The sequence below is a fragment of the Psammomys obesus genome, unplaced genomic scaffold (genome assembly GCF_907164565.1).
Source record: "Psammomys obesus unplaced genomic scaffold, mPsaObe1.curated_primary_1811, whole genome shotgun sequence".
Lineage (NCBI taxonomy): Eukaryota > Metazoa > Chordata > Mammalia > Rodentia > Muridae > Psammomys > Psammomys obesus.
The window spans coordinates 17,107,760-17,120,166 of NW_026596117.1; the positions used below are offsets into that span (position 1 = coordinate 17,107,760).

Sequence of the window (12,407 nt, forward strand, 5' to 3'; positions counted from 1 at the left end):
TTCCTCTTTCGAGAATTCTCTGTTTAGCTCTGTTCCCCATTTTTTAAGTCAACACTACTTTTATCATGTGTGTGAGACCAATATTTGTAGATCTTGAGAAGCCAGTAAACCTTGAGCAATCAATCAGTACTTGCTGTAGTGAAACAATTTTATTCTAATACTCTCACTTACAAAAGGAAAAGATTAACCTGTCCTTTGTATTTAATCTTTGAGTATATTGATTCCGTCTCAGTGCATTGACTTATACACATCTGCATGAACATCATGGTTACTGCTCTCTGCAGAAAGCATCCTACTCTTTCCTCTTTGTGGAGGTTTTATCGAGTTAGAGCAAGAATATTGTTTTATTAGGCAGAATTGAAGGAAAACCCTAGACCTAAGCTGAATGTCATTGCACAATTATGCCATGAGTGATATTGCATGATTCCTGAAGTGCTAGCAGTTGAAAATGTGTGTGCTGAAGGGGCAACTGAGACACTTTTATTCTGTTAGCTACAATGATAGGTTTTTACCGTATGTCACTTCTTATGTTTTTACCTGGAATTAAAATTCTAGCTAAAACCCGATAACAATTTCCTTAACAGTGTTTTTTTTCTCTAAAACTATTTTTTTTAATTTTTAAATTTATTTTTATTAATTACACTTTATTCACTTTGTATCCCAGCTATAGCCCCCTCTCTCGTTCCCGTCCAATTCTACCCTCCCTCCCTCATCTCTTCCCATGCCCCTCCCCAAGTCCACTGATAGGGGATGTCCTCCATATTATTTGCTCACTGTATACTACCTCACACTTTAGACTACGAGAGCAAAATAGAGCAATCATCTTATGATATTGCACCTTAATATCCAAAAGAATACATATACTAACCTTGAAATAATATCTTTGTTTGCTATATGTACCTTAGACTATCTATTTTCTTTTTGCAGAACTTGGAATTAATTTTGATCACATATGGCAGAAAACCTTGACGGTGCTAAACCCAATGAAGCCAGCAGATGGCAGCATCATGAATGAAACAGATCTCGCAGGACCCATCCTCTTCTGTGTGGCTCTGGGAGCGACACTGCTTATGGTAGCTTCCCACAGGGAAACCAACATTTCTTGGTCGGCCTTTACCAGTGCTAGTTTTGAAGTGATTTGTAAAAAAAAGAAAAGAAAGAAAGAAGAAGAAGAAATTTGCTTTCTAATAAGCATTAGGGCATAAGCTTGGATTCTATTGTATTTAAAACTGAGTATAAAGCCGTCTGACAACCCCAGCGCTGAGGACCAGGATGCTCACTAGTCAGCAGTGTAGCCAGTCTGTGAGCAATGGGCTCAGTTAGACACCCTCCTCAGCAGAAATGTGGCCTGCACACACCCATGAACGCACATACATGAACACATACACACATGAACAGCAACCCCTCCCCGTACAAAAGCAGTCTCCTCCAATGCAGTTATAACTTTCACATGTGGTTTAAAAAGTACATGTGAGTACATGCATGTTTCCTTCCCCTTTGTTAAATTTATAATACTAGCCAGCCAGGATACAGAGTAATATATAATAATAATTAGTTTCTGAGTGGCCAATGGTCACATTCTTTTCATCCAATATAGCAGTATAGTGATAGTAAGGTCCTTCCCTGTAGTAAATAAAATGCAAATACCCTCTAACCAAACCCTGTCAACCAGAGTTCGTGCTTAGTCTTAGAGCTCCCTTCTTCTCTTTTTCACAGTAACATGGTGATCTTGATTAAGATGCTGTGCAAGGCTGTGCCAATTAATCAAATAATCAGAAACAATCAATTTAATATATTAACTCATCCTTCCCTTGCAAGTCATTTGTAATACAACTGTCCGGTTTTCTGTGGAATACAGTATGATTTCCATCCCTTAAAGGACAGTGTTTCATTATCAAGATCACTGGTGGATACATACTGGTAGTAGGAGTTACTTAAATATCTTCTCTTGTGTTTCGAATACAAATAATTACCAATGAAGAAATCTTAACTAGAGGTGATAAAATCAATTCTGCCTCTCACTCCCAATAGCTGTGATCTTAAAATGTGGTCTGCACATTTTTATTCCTTCATTTCTTCACTTCAAGACAAAAAGGGTTTACCTTTTATTTTTACAAGTTTTACAAGAAATTCAAGTTTCTTGTATTTTCAACATTCATGATATATATATATGAAATATATATCATGAATATTTTATACAAGTATTTCATATATTGTACCATTAGCTATGATAACTTCAGCAACACCAACAACCGGCACTCCAAAAACTCCAATGGGAAAATAGCTGAAATCAGATTTCAGTCTGAATTTATTTGCTGCCAAGTCAACTCTGATCTACTCCGCCTCTATAATTAAAAGTTCATTTCATAGGCTATTACATCCATTATATTAGAAAGAGTAATACTGAATTCAGAAACAAAATTCAAACTCATTTAGTACTTCTGGCTATGTAAGATTCACAGTCACCTCTAGGAGTGTGCTTACTTACCTCACGGCAGCCAAGAAGTAAAAGAAAGAAACAAGAAGGGCCTGGGGTCCCATTATAGTCCACAGTGACTTGCCCCTAGTGATTTCCCTTCTCCCTCCTTGATCCCAGGTCTTAAAGTTTACAACACCACCCAAAGCACTACAGGCATCTGAGTTCTTAGCACACTGACATTAAGGAAACACACAAACTGCAGCAGTTTCAGTGTTTTTCACTACCCAATAGCAATATATAATTTAAAGATATTCTTCCCTTAACTGTTCTAGCAGGGCTCTTAGTATGGTCTGAAAAGCGACATTCCTAAGCAGTCCGAAAGTACAGTTAGGGCTGCTGATCGTGCGACATCGCTGTAATTCTAACACTCAGGAAATGGAAGTATGAGATACTTGAATTGACCAGCAAGAATTGTTTAACAAGATCCTGTCTCATAAGAAAAAATAAAACAAAACAAAACAAAACAAGGCTTAGGATGTAGCTCAGTGGTAGGTCATTTACTCAATATCTACACGGCCTGGGACTTGATCTCCTGAAATACAAGAAGCTTTTTTTTTTTTTTAAGTAATTGATTAGATGAACTCTAAATACTTCAGATCATGATATACTAACAAAGGTAAATGGTCTAGGGAGGATCCTAGACATATGAGGTGAAAACTCAGATAATTTATCCTCTATTTCAATATTAAAACTCTAACTCTGTTAAGATTTGCAACAAAATCTTAAAATTGCAGAATTACTGATTCTACTTGTCAGTTTCTAAGAGTATACTAGATATTTTGTCTTCTGCTCAGTCTTTCAGCTAGTCAGTAAATATGGGGCAAAAAGATATGATTCGCTCCTGTCACTCTCTAAAGACAATGAATAGTTTTAAAAAGAAATCATCTGCCAGAGGGTGGTGGTGCACAACTTTAATTCAAGCACTCAGGAGGCAGAGATAGGTGGATCTCTGTGAGTTCCATGCCAGCCTGGTCTACAGACTGAGTTCCAGGACAGAAGGAGATAAAATATAGAAACACTGTCTTGAAAAGCCAAGAAACCATACCAAACCAACCAACCAACAGCAACAAGAACAGAAGAAGGAGAAGAATTAGAAGGAGGAGGAGGAAGAGGAGGAGGAGGAGGAGGAGGAGGAGGAGGAGGAGGAGGAGGAGGAGGAGGAGGAGGAGGAGGAAAAAGAAGAGGAGAAGAAGGAGGAGGACTCATTCTAGCAATATTTTTCTCTAGAATTCCTAGCCTGTCCCAAACTATATATATATCCAGGGTGCTTGTTTTGGAGACTGTAATTCATCTCACCGACTGTTTTATTATACTTACTCAGAATTCTCAGTTCCCGAGTGATAGTACCTAGCACGATATTCAGCAGCACCGAGTAGACTCAAATGCCCTCTGTATTACTGTTATTCTCTTGGGTTTTTTTTTCCCCCTCATGCTTGTTGATATTTCTAAGTGCTTACTTTGCATTGTTTCAGGCAGGGAAAGTCCAGTTTGGTTACGTATATGGTATGAGTGCCATTGGCTGCCTTGGGATTCATGCCTTGCTGAACTTGATGAGCTCCTCAGGGGTGTCCTACGGCTGTGTGGCCAGTGTGCTGGGATACTGCTTGCTCCCCATGGTCATCTTGTCCAGCTGTGCAGTCTTTTGTTCACTGCAGTAAGTGTCTGTACTAACTGACCCCACATGCACAATCTTTCCCCGTGCCTGCCAGGCCAGGACAATCATGAAGGTTTCCTAACATTTTGCTGGTGGAACTGGGGGACTCACGCTTATTAAAATCTACACACAGACTCAGAAAAAAAAAAAAAGCAGGTCAATTTGGCTAGGGTGCTGTTTCTATTTAACTAAGTTTAAAAAAATAAATCTAACCATGTAATATTTAAAACGTACTTCTAAGTTGTCACATTCTTCGATCTAAACTATTGGCATGGGTGATATAACAACTACAGAAAATTCACTTATTTGATTTTGGAAGAGTAAATGCCCGCTGAATTCTGACAAATTACTCCAGTGCCCATGCATCTGCCTTCTAGGCTAGAAGCAACTGTTCTTTCTCAGCTGGACTCCTCTCAGTAGAGAATTCCCAGGAACACCGATGAGGACATTAATTCTGGAGAACTTGGTGGCATACATGCTTAGTCAATACAATTTTCATTTTTTTCTTCCTTCACTTAGGCAGCTGGCATTTGCAATTCTAAACTATTCATAAAGATACCATAGATGTTTTCCCCACAGCTCTTCCCCAAGGCTCATGCATAACCGTAGTACTCAGTGACAGCAAGCAAGCAGCTGCACAGTTACCTGCCTTGTTCACAAAGACCTTGGAAATAAACGTGCCCTTGTGTTCCTTCTTTCAACTCAAAAGGGGATGTGACTTGCATTTTCCTTCTGGATGATGCAGGTCTGAGGTGATTAATACTACATTCGAAGGAATGCTGTCATACAGAGAGTTTATTGGCACAAGGATAATCAGATTAAAGAAGCAAAGGCTTATGATATTTTGCTATCACTAATAGTTATTCTTATGAAATTACTGAGTGATTTAAGCATGCTCATTCTGTTTGAATATGGTATCATTTTTTTTATTATACAATTCTTGAGAATTAGTGGGGCCAAATATTGATTTATCAGTGAGTACACAGATTTAACAAAAGAATATGACAGGAAATGGACAGCATGAAAGCATAAATAGAACAAGTTATACTTACTGAGTTTTATCCACAGAAAAATATTACCATTTGTATAACCATTTACTCTAGCAAGTTGTTTTGTTTACAAGGCTGTGCGACACAGAAATTTGACATGTTAGTGTAATTTGGTTCAACAACTTTGTCTGTTGGGTTTTGCAAAATAATAATACTATGATGTACCATTTTAAAATTCAAAGGATATTTTCAGTGACTTTGGTATTTAGAATATCTGAAATGACTTGGGCATTGAGAACAAAGAGAAGACAATTCATATAATTTAGATTTGGAAAACCACTAGACAATTATATTTTTTTTCATCCTAAAATTATAAAGGGAACAGTGTGCTAGTTTCTCACTACCATGAAAAAATACCTGAAAAAATAATCTTATTAAAAGGAGATATTTATTATGGCTCTTAGTTTTGGGCCATGGACATTATCTTTCTTTAGGAGAGATGGTGACAAGGAAACTGTTTTAGAAGAGACTGTTCTCCTTGGTACTCTGGAGGAAAGAGAATGTGAGTCAGTGGTTGATTGGCCAAACTTCCTTCCCCTAGATTCTACCCCTCAAAGTTAGCTCTACCACTTCCAGCTATAGCTGGCAACCAAATGTTTAGTAAATAGACTTTGCTAAAATCCAAAACCTTTAAACAGACAATTTAGAAATACATTATATAAAATGGCAATAAGATGAGAATGTTGATAAATGAGACTGATTACAACAATGATTTCTGCTTTACTTTACTTTTTTGCTTGTTCTAGATTTAACAAAATAGAAAAATATCAGTCATAAATGGTGGATTTTAGTGAAATATTTTCTGACTGGCTGGGCCCTTGTAAGCTTATTCAGATAATCGTTCTCCTTTGCAAATGGAGACTGATGTACAGATGTACCACTTGTATTTCAGAGGCAGCTCTGTCTGAGTCTCCCCCCTTTCCTCCAGGCATAAGGTAACTCTCATCTTTGTTTCTGCTACAGGGGTACCATTGGAACTGTGTCAGCCCTGTTCATCATCATGTGGTGCAGTCTCTCAGCTTCTAAGATCTTCATTTCAGCCTTGGCCATGGAAGGACAACAGCTTCTTGTTGCTTACCCCTGTGCCTTACTTTATGGGCTCTTTGCTCTTCTGACAGTTTTCTAAAATGCTTTATGTGGCTTTGCAAGATCCTACTTGTTTGCCATTCAGATTTTTCTGGAAATGCATTAGTACTCAAATTCAGTGAGATAACTTCCGTTTTATTGCTGTTGAAAGAATATTAAGCAGAGAGACAAAACAGCACTCAAAGATAGTGCTCTAATGGCCTGTTTGGTGTGGGCGATGTTTTGATTTTTCAGCTTGGAGCATTAAAACACTTAAAATATTTTGAAATATTAAGAGATATAGCCTCAGTGCTGTTCGATGTTGTTTTCTTTTTTTCTCAATAGAAATGTTTCTGAGAAATTTCAAGTAACATATCATATTATGCTTAACATTTACTATAATAAATGTTTTTGAAAAACTTTCATGACTCTGCATGTGGTTAAAAGTTACACAGTTCAGAACCTTTGGAGAGTTCGGGGTTTTATCTACCCAGAGTCAAACAAACACTTTCATTTACCTTAACAACTGTTGTTAGGTCTTGTTTAGATAAAGTATTGACTTACTACATTTTTAGGGTCTCACTTCCCTCTCAACTGGTCTAAATGCTATGGTCTGTTACTACCACAGCTTTCCCCTGCATAGTCCCAAGTAAATTTGCTATATTCTCTGTAAACAGATAAGTGTTCCTACAGGAAATTTCACCTATGATGTATTAACACTACTGATGTTTTTGAGCTCGTTCCTAAACACACTGCCCTTTAATCCGGCACTACATTTTTGTTTGAGATTTGTTTTTGCACTGAGATGACCAAATGTCACCAGCACTTTACTGCTCCACTCTCTAATCTTTCTTTCTCTACTATCCGTTGTTTTGATCCTATTTTATTTAAAGCTGTAAGCACCTAGATAATCATTTCATCTTCCCACCACATCTATTTGATTATAAGAGATTCTACTTATGTCTGCTTCTTTTTATCACTTTCTTCTCTCCGCATCACCTTCCCCTCCATCACAAGTATCTTCTCTTGTCCTTTATTCATATAAACACAAAAACATGACTTGGTGTCCTCTAACTCGAAATAAAAATTTCAAGAGTGACCCATTTCTCTAATCCTCTCTGTGGAGAAAAATCCTGAAAGGGTTATCTATCTTTATATCTACCTTCTTGCCTCCTCTTCACTTCCTGTTAATAGGACCACCTTTGTCAAATGGGTGATAACACAACATGCTGCATCCAGCCATTATTTTTCAGGTTCACCTCATTTGATAAAGGGTATTGGCTTGCTCTTTTTGCCAGTTTCTGGCTTGGTGGCTATACTACAACATAAAGTTCTTCATATGGATTTCCAACGGCCAATATTCTTTTAGCCTTCTCCACTTGGATGGTGTTTCTTCGACATTTAAATCATAAATCTAATATTAAATTATTAGCTATTATCATTCAGTCAAGTAGCTTTCAATATAGTGACTCCAAAATTCCATCTGCACTGGATATTCTCTTCCTTAAACACTTGGTATATATCCAATTTATGCTTAATATTTCAGTTTGATTTTTCATATGATAAGCTCATACATATTATTTCTTATGATAAGCTCATAATTCCTAATTTCAATTATGTTCTCCACATTCCTTTTTAAATTCTTTTCACTTTTATGACAAATGGAGTCTCCTCATGAAAGTGTCTTGTCATCACTACTTTTTTTTTTTACATCTACATCTTGTTCAATATTTAATTTAACCTGCCCTAAATATACTTTTCAAATGTGACTGTGTCTCATGAGCTCTGATCTGGTTTGGATAAGAACTGTTTCTCCAAAGTTCTTTTATGTGGCAGGCTTGCTTCTCAGCTAGTGCAATCAGTTACTAAGACACGATTGGCTCATGACATCAGGAACATAGTCAATGGACTTATGCATTGGCAGATTCTTAACTTGATAATGATTCTGGGAGACAATAAGAAACAGGAGGCTGAGCCAACTTGGAGGAAGTATATCACAGAGATCCTGCCTTTAAAGAGCATATGTAGTCTGTGACCCAATCCTTTCCTAATGTGGGGTGAGCCTGTCTGCTTTGCTCATGTTCCTCATCAGGAATTTGTCTCTCACCATAGGTACGCATTTACGCAGATGGAGCAAAAATGACCACAGACTGCAACTCCTCAAACTCTGAGCCCCAAACAGTCTTTCTTTTCTTAAATTGTTTGCTCAGCTATCTTGCCAAAGTGTCAAAAAGTCACTGACACAAGCTCTTCCACACCACTTTAACTGCTGGCTAAAGGAAACCTACTCACTGACTTCTTTCTCCCATGCATTTTCTGTAGGAGAATTATTTATAGCACAGTATGCAAGAGCCTTTGAATATGTATATTTATTTATGGTCATGCCAACCCAAGGTCCTTTTATGGCTTTCATTTGGATTTACAAAAAAAACAAACAAAAAAAAAAGAAAAGAAAAGAAAAGAAAGAAAGAAAGAAAGAAAGAAAGAAAGAAAGAAAGAAAGAAAGAAAGGAAAAGAAAGAACAATCCTCAACCTCCTTTTCACAGCTCAGACACTTTCTAGTCAAAGACTGGCCTTTGGAATAATGGATAGCATTCTCTGGAATCCCGTTAAGAGTTGTAAATCTTTGGCCCAGCCCCAGAACTTCTGAATTGGTGTTTGCATTTTAACAAGATCCCAGATGAATCAGATGCACAATAAATTTTTAAAGTGCTTGCCTGTGTGATCTGGCCTTATAGCATGCTTTGCCTTCCTAACTTTACACCTCAAATTCATTTCCATGTTCACTGTCCCCACTGTTGCTTCTCACAGTAAATTTGATGTATTTTATCACATGGCCAGTTTCTCATGGCCGTTGGCTGGTCTTCAACCCTTAAATCATAAATCTAATATTATGTTATTAACTGTGATTATTGAGTTAAGTAACTTTCAGATATAAGGATTCCAAAATTCTATGTGGTTATATACTAAAATTTATCACCTCTGAATCTTTGTATTTATTCTGTTTACCTGCAATGTGCTTCCTTCTGCTTTTTCATGTTATTCAGCTCTGTGCTCATGCTTCTTCCTCATCTGAGACCTCCCTGTGTTGTTCTTTTTCTATTAGTATGCCTTCCACCCAGCTTCACTCAGCGCATTCTCTTCTTTTATGCACCGGGGTCACTGAAGTTGTCTAATCTCAATATACCTTAATTTCTTTGCTTCTCTGTGTTTTCTTTCCTCATCCAGAAGATAAACACATTGTCGCCAAAATCCTTTTCCATAAACAGCATTTCTGAACTTTTATTTTTGTTGCTATATTTTAAGAATACTTTTATTTGCTCTTTAAAAATTTCTATTTCTGCTCATGGGGTGAATGAATGAATGAATGAATTGACTCAATGATTGGAAATTAATGTCTGTGATGAATAGGCTGAACTGAAGCTGATGTATGAGTATGGAAAATAATAGACAGAAATGCAAATAAACAGTAAACAAACAGGCAGGATAATTATTAAAGCATGAGACTGCTAATGAGCAATCACGCAGAAAGGAAGTAAAAACTGCAGAAGTGTTTAATTTCTGCAATTTTAAGTATGACAATTAACTGTGAAGTTTTTTTTTTTATGCCTTTCTGTTTAGGATGAGATGGTTTGACCAATAAGCTTATGCAAAGGAAGTGAAACAAGTATTTCGTTTCACATTTTTTTTATTAAAATATCCTGTTACTTAAAGATATACTTACATTCTAAACTAAAAATTGTATTCATTGGAGAAGACATTTGATTAAAATGTTTATAGATAAAAATTTCTTTAAATTCACAATGTAGCTTGACGTTTTTTTCTAAAGCTAAGTATATAGAAAATGTTTTATATTTGCTGTAAATTTTTTTGACATCTCTATGAAAAAGCAAATGCTAAATATTTTCATTTAGTAAGAAATAAGGTTTCATTTTTTTCCTGCTGGGATAAGGTTATATTTTATCTAATCATGAAAGACAAAATTGTGAAATAGCTAAGAATTAAGGTAATATAATAGAAAATATAGATTTTTCTATATGAATGTAAAATATTAAGGACATATTTTAAGAAAATTTGGTTTTGTAGACAGATATACAATGAATCTGGATGACAGAACTGAAGAATTCCTCTGGATAAATGTGTATATTTTAATGTAATTTTATTAAAAGATTATAAGAATTTGGGAGTTAACAAGAAATTAATAGCTGACATACATTAAACAGCATGAAGCAATCTGTCTATAAATTTGTTTTAAGAGTTAGTTAAATAAATTGTTCACTTTTATGACTGAATGATAAGTAAATGAAATACTTGTGGAGAGTAGTGGCATGAGACAATGTATGCAAGTAAGTTTTTGCATTTTATTTGTGTGTGTGTGTGTGTGTGTGTGTGTTTTCTAGATAGAATGTCACTGTGTACTTTGCCTTCACAACTGGCTCAGTTTTTACATTGAAGAAGGGCTTCCTAGAGGCTGGCCTGTGTGCTTCCTACGTGTATTAGCAAATCTGATTTTCGTAATAACTATAAAGTGCTGTTGTCATTGCCTCTATCTCACAGCTAAAGGTCCCAATGACAGAGGTGCTCAGTCACTTGCTCAAGTTACTCAGCCAGTGACCAGAATTTAAGCAAGAAGCTTGATTCCACAGCCTTTAATCATACTGTAACAATTCCTGTTCTCAAGCAGTGACATGTCTTCCATTTGCCCTGTTTAGATTTGTCTTTACTCTTGAGCTTGGAGCATACTAGACAAGGACCGTTAGCTTTTGCTGCTGGAGAGAATAACTGAGTTAAAGGAAGAAGGCAAATGTCTGGCAGCAGTAGAATGGGTCCTGAAAGACCCCAGTAGAACTCTAACTGAATGGGTTCTCTAACTGAACTCCAGTAGAAATTAAAGATGCCAATTCAGACCTGGCATTTGGATACGAAAATCTGGAATTGTGGCCATTAGTATGTCTAAGGTCACAAACAGTGCAGCAAGTGGAAGCACACTTGGACACGTGATAGAAATAGGTCCTTTCACTTTAATGTCTCCTAGTAGATTTTCCCTTTCCCTTTTCCTCAGAAGTGTTCAATCTTTTTTATTTGGAAAAGTAACATTTTCTCCTTGTATTTTTTTTAACTTTCTGTTTTACTGGCTAGATGAAAGTTACAGATTATTTTCAAAAGATAAATGACACATTCAGAGTCAAGAGCTGGCCTCCATTTTGACAAGAATGATTGGGGACATGTGCTGAAAATAAGAGGCCTGAATTACTCAGACTTGAGTGCCCCAGTTCACACAGCTTAACTAGGGCAGTGGCCTTTGTAAGGGCTGATGACAGATGCTCTGCTGTTTCCTCTGTCCCTGGGTGAGTAATGCCAACTGCAGAGCTCCCTTAACAACACCCTGCTTCTCTTTTTGTGAGCAGCCTCCACTCTGCTTGTATGCAGTCACTCCTGCGGCTTCCTAAATCAGTTTCCGTTCTTGAATGGAAGTCTGGAATGATTTTTTTTTCTTTTTCTTTTTAAGTTTCAAAACCAAGAATGCTATCACAGAGAATCCACAATGCTGGTGACTGTGTCCTTGTGTGTTTGCATGTGTATGCGCGCGTGTGTTTGTGTGTGTATGTGTGTGTAAAACAGTTTGTTTCATGTAGGTAAAACACATGAGCTTTCACACTGCGACAAGCCAAAGGAAAAGATGCAATATTATGCACAATGAATTAGTCATAGATGGAAACTTGGAGGAGAAAGAAAGAAGGGAAGAAGAGGAATGTGAGAGGAAATAATAGAGGTTACATTTTGATATTGCAGTAAAACAGAAATAGCTTATAGAATCTTGTTTTCTTTACACACACAAAAAAAAAACTAAATGAATGATGCAAAATTTGCTGGTTCTATTGAGGAGTGAATAAGACTTTGCAAGTGAATGACATAGCTGAGAGCCCATCACATAGTACTTACTCAGTAAATGAAAATTTGCCACAGTTTTGAGAGATTCTCTACTGTTAGATTTTTAGGAAAGGCTGTTTTTTTTTATTGTATAATATTATGATGAACATATTTTCTGAAAGTCAATTATTTTGACATTGAGTACAATTGATGAGTGAGATTATGGTAAGGCCACATAAACGTTAGCTTATGAGCTTGAAAGAAGGAATATTGTTGACAATTCATTGTT

General features: G+C 36.6%; 1 protein-coding gene across 1 annotated transcript in view; it reads left to right on the plus strand.

The window, feature by feature from the left end:
* The window catches only part of Yipf7 (Yip1 domain family member 7), a 14,113-nt gene extending 7,805 nt beyond the window's left edge, over positions 1-6,308 (plus strand). The window contains exons 4-6 of the mRNA XM_055629178.1: positions 928-1,073; positions 3,952-4,133; positions 6,146-6,308. Coding sequence (XP_055485153.1) covers positions 928-1,073; positions 3,952-4,133; positions 6,146-6,308 — 491 coding nt within the window. The remainder of the gene's footprint in view (positions 1-927; positions 1,074-3,951; positions 4,134-6,145) is intronic.
* The last annotated feature ends 6,099 nt before the right edge of the window (positions 6,309-12,407 follow it).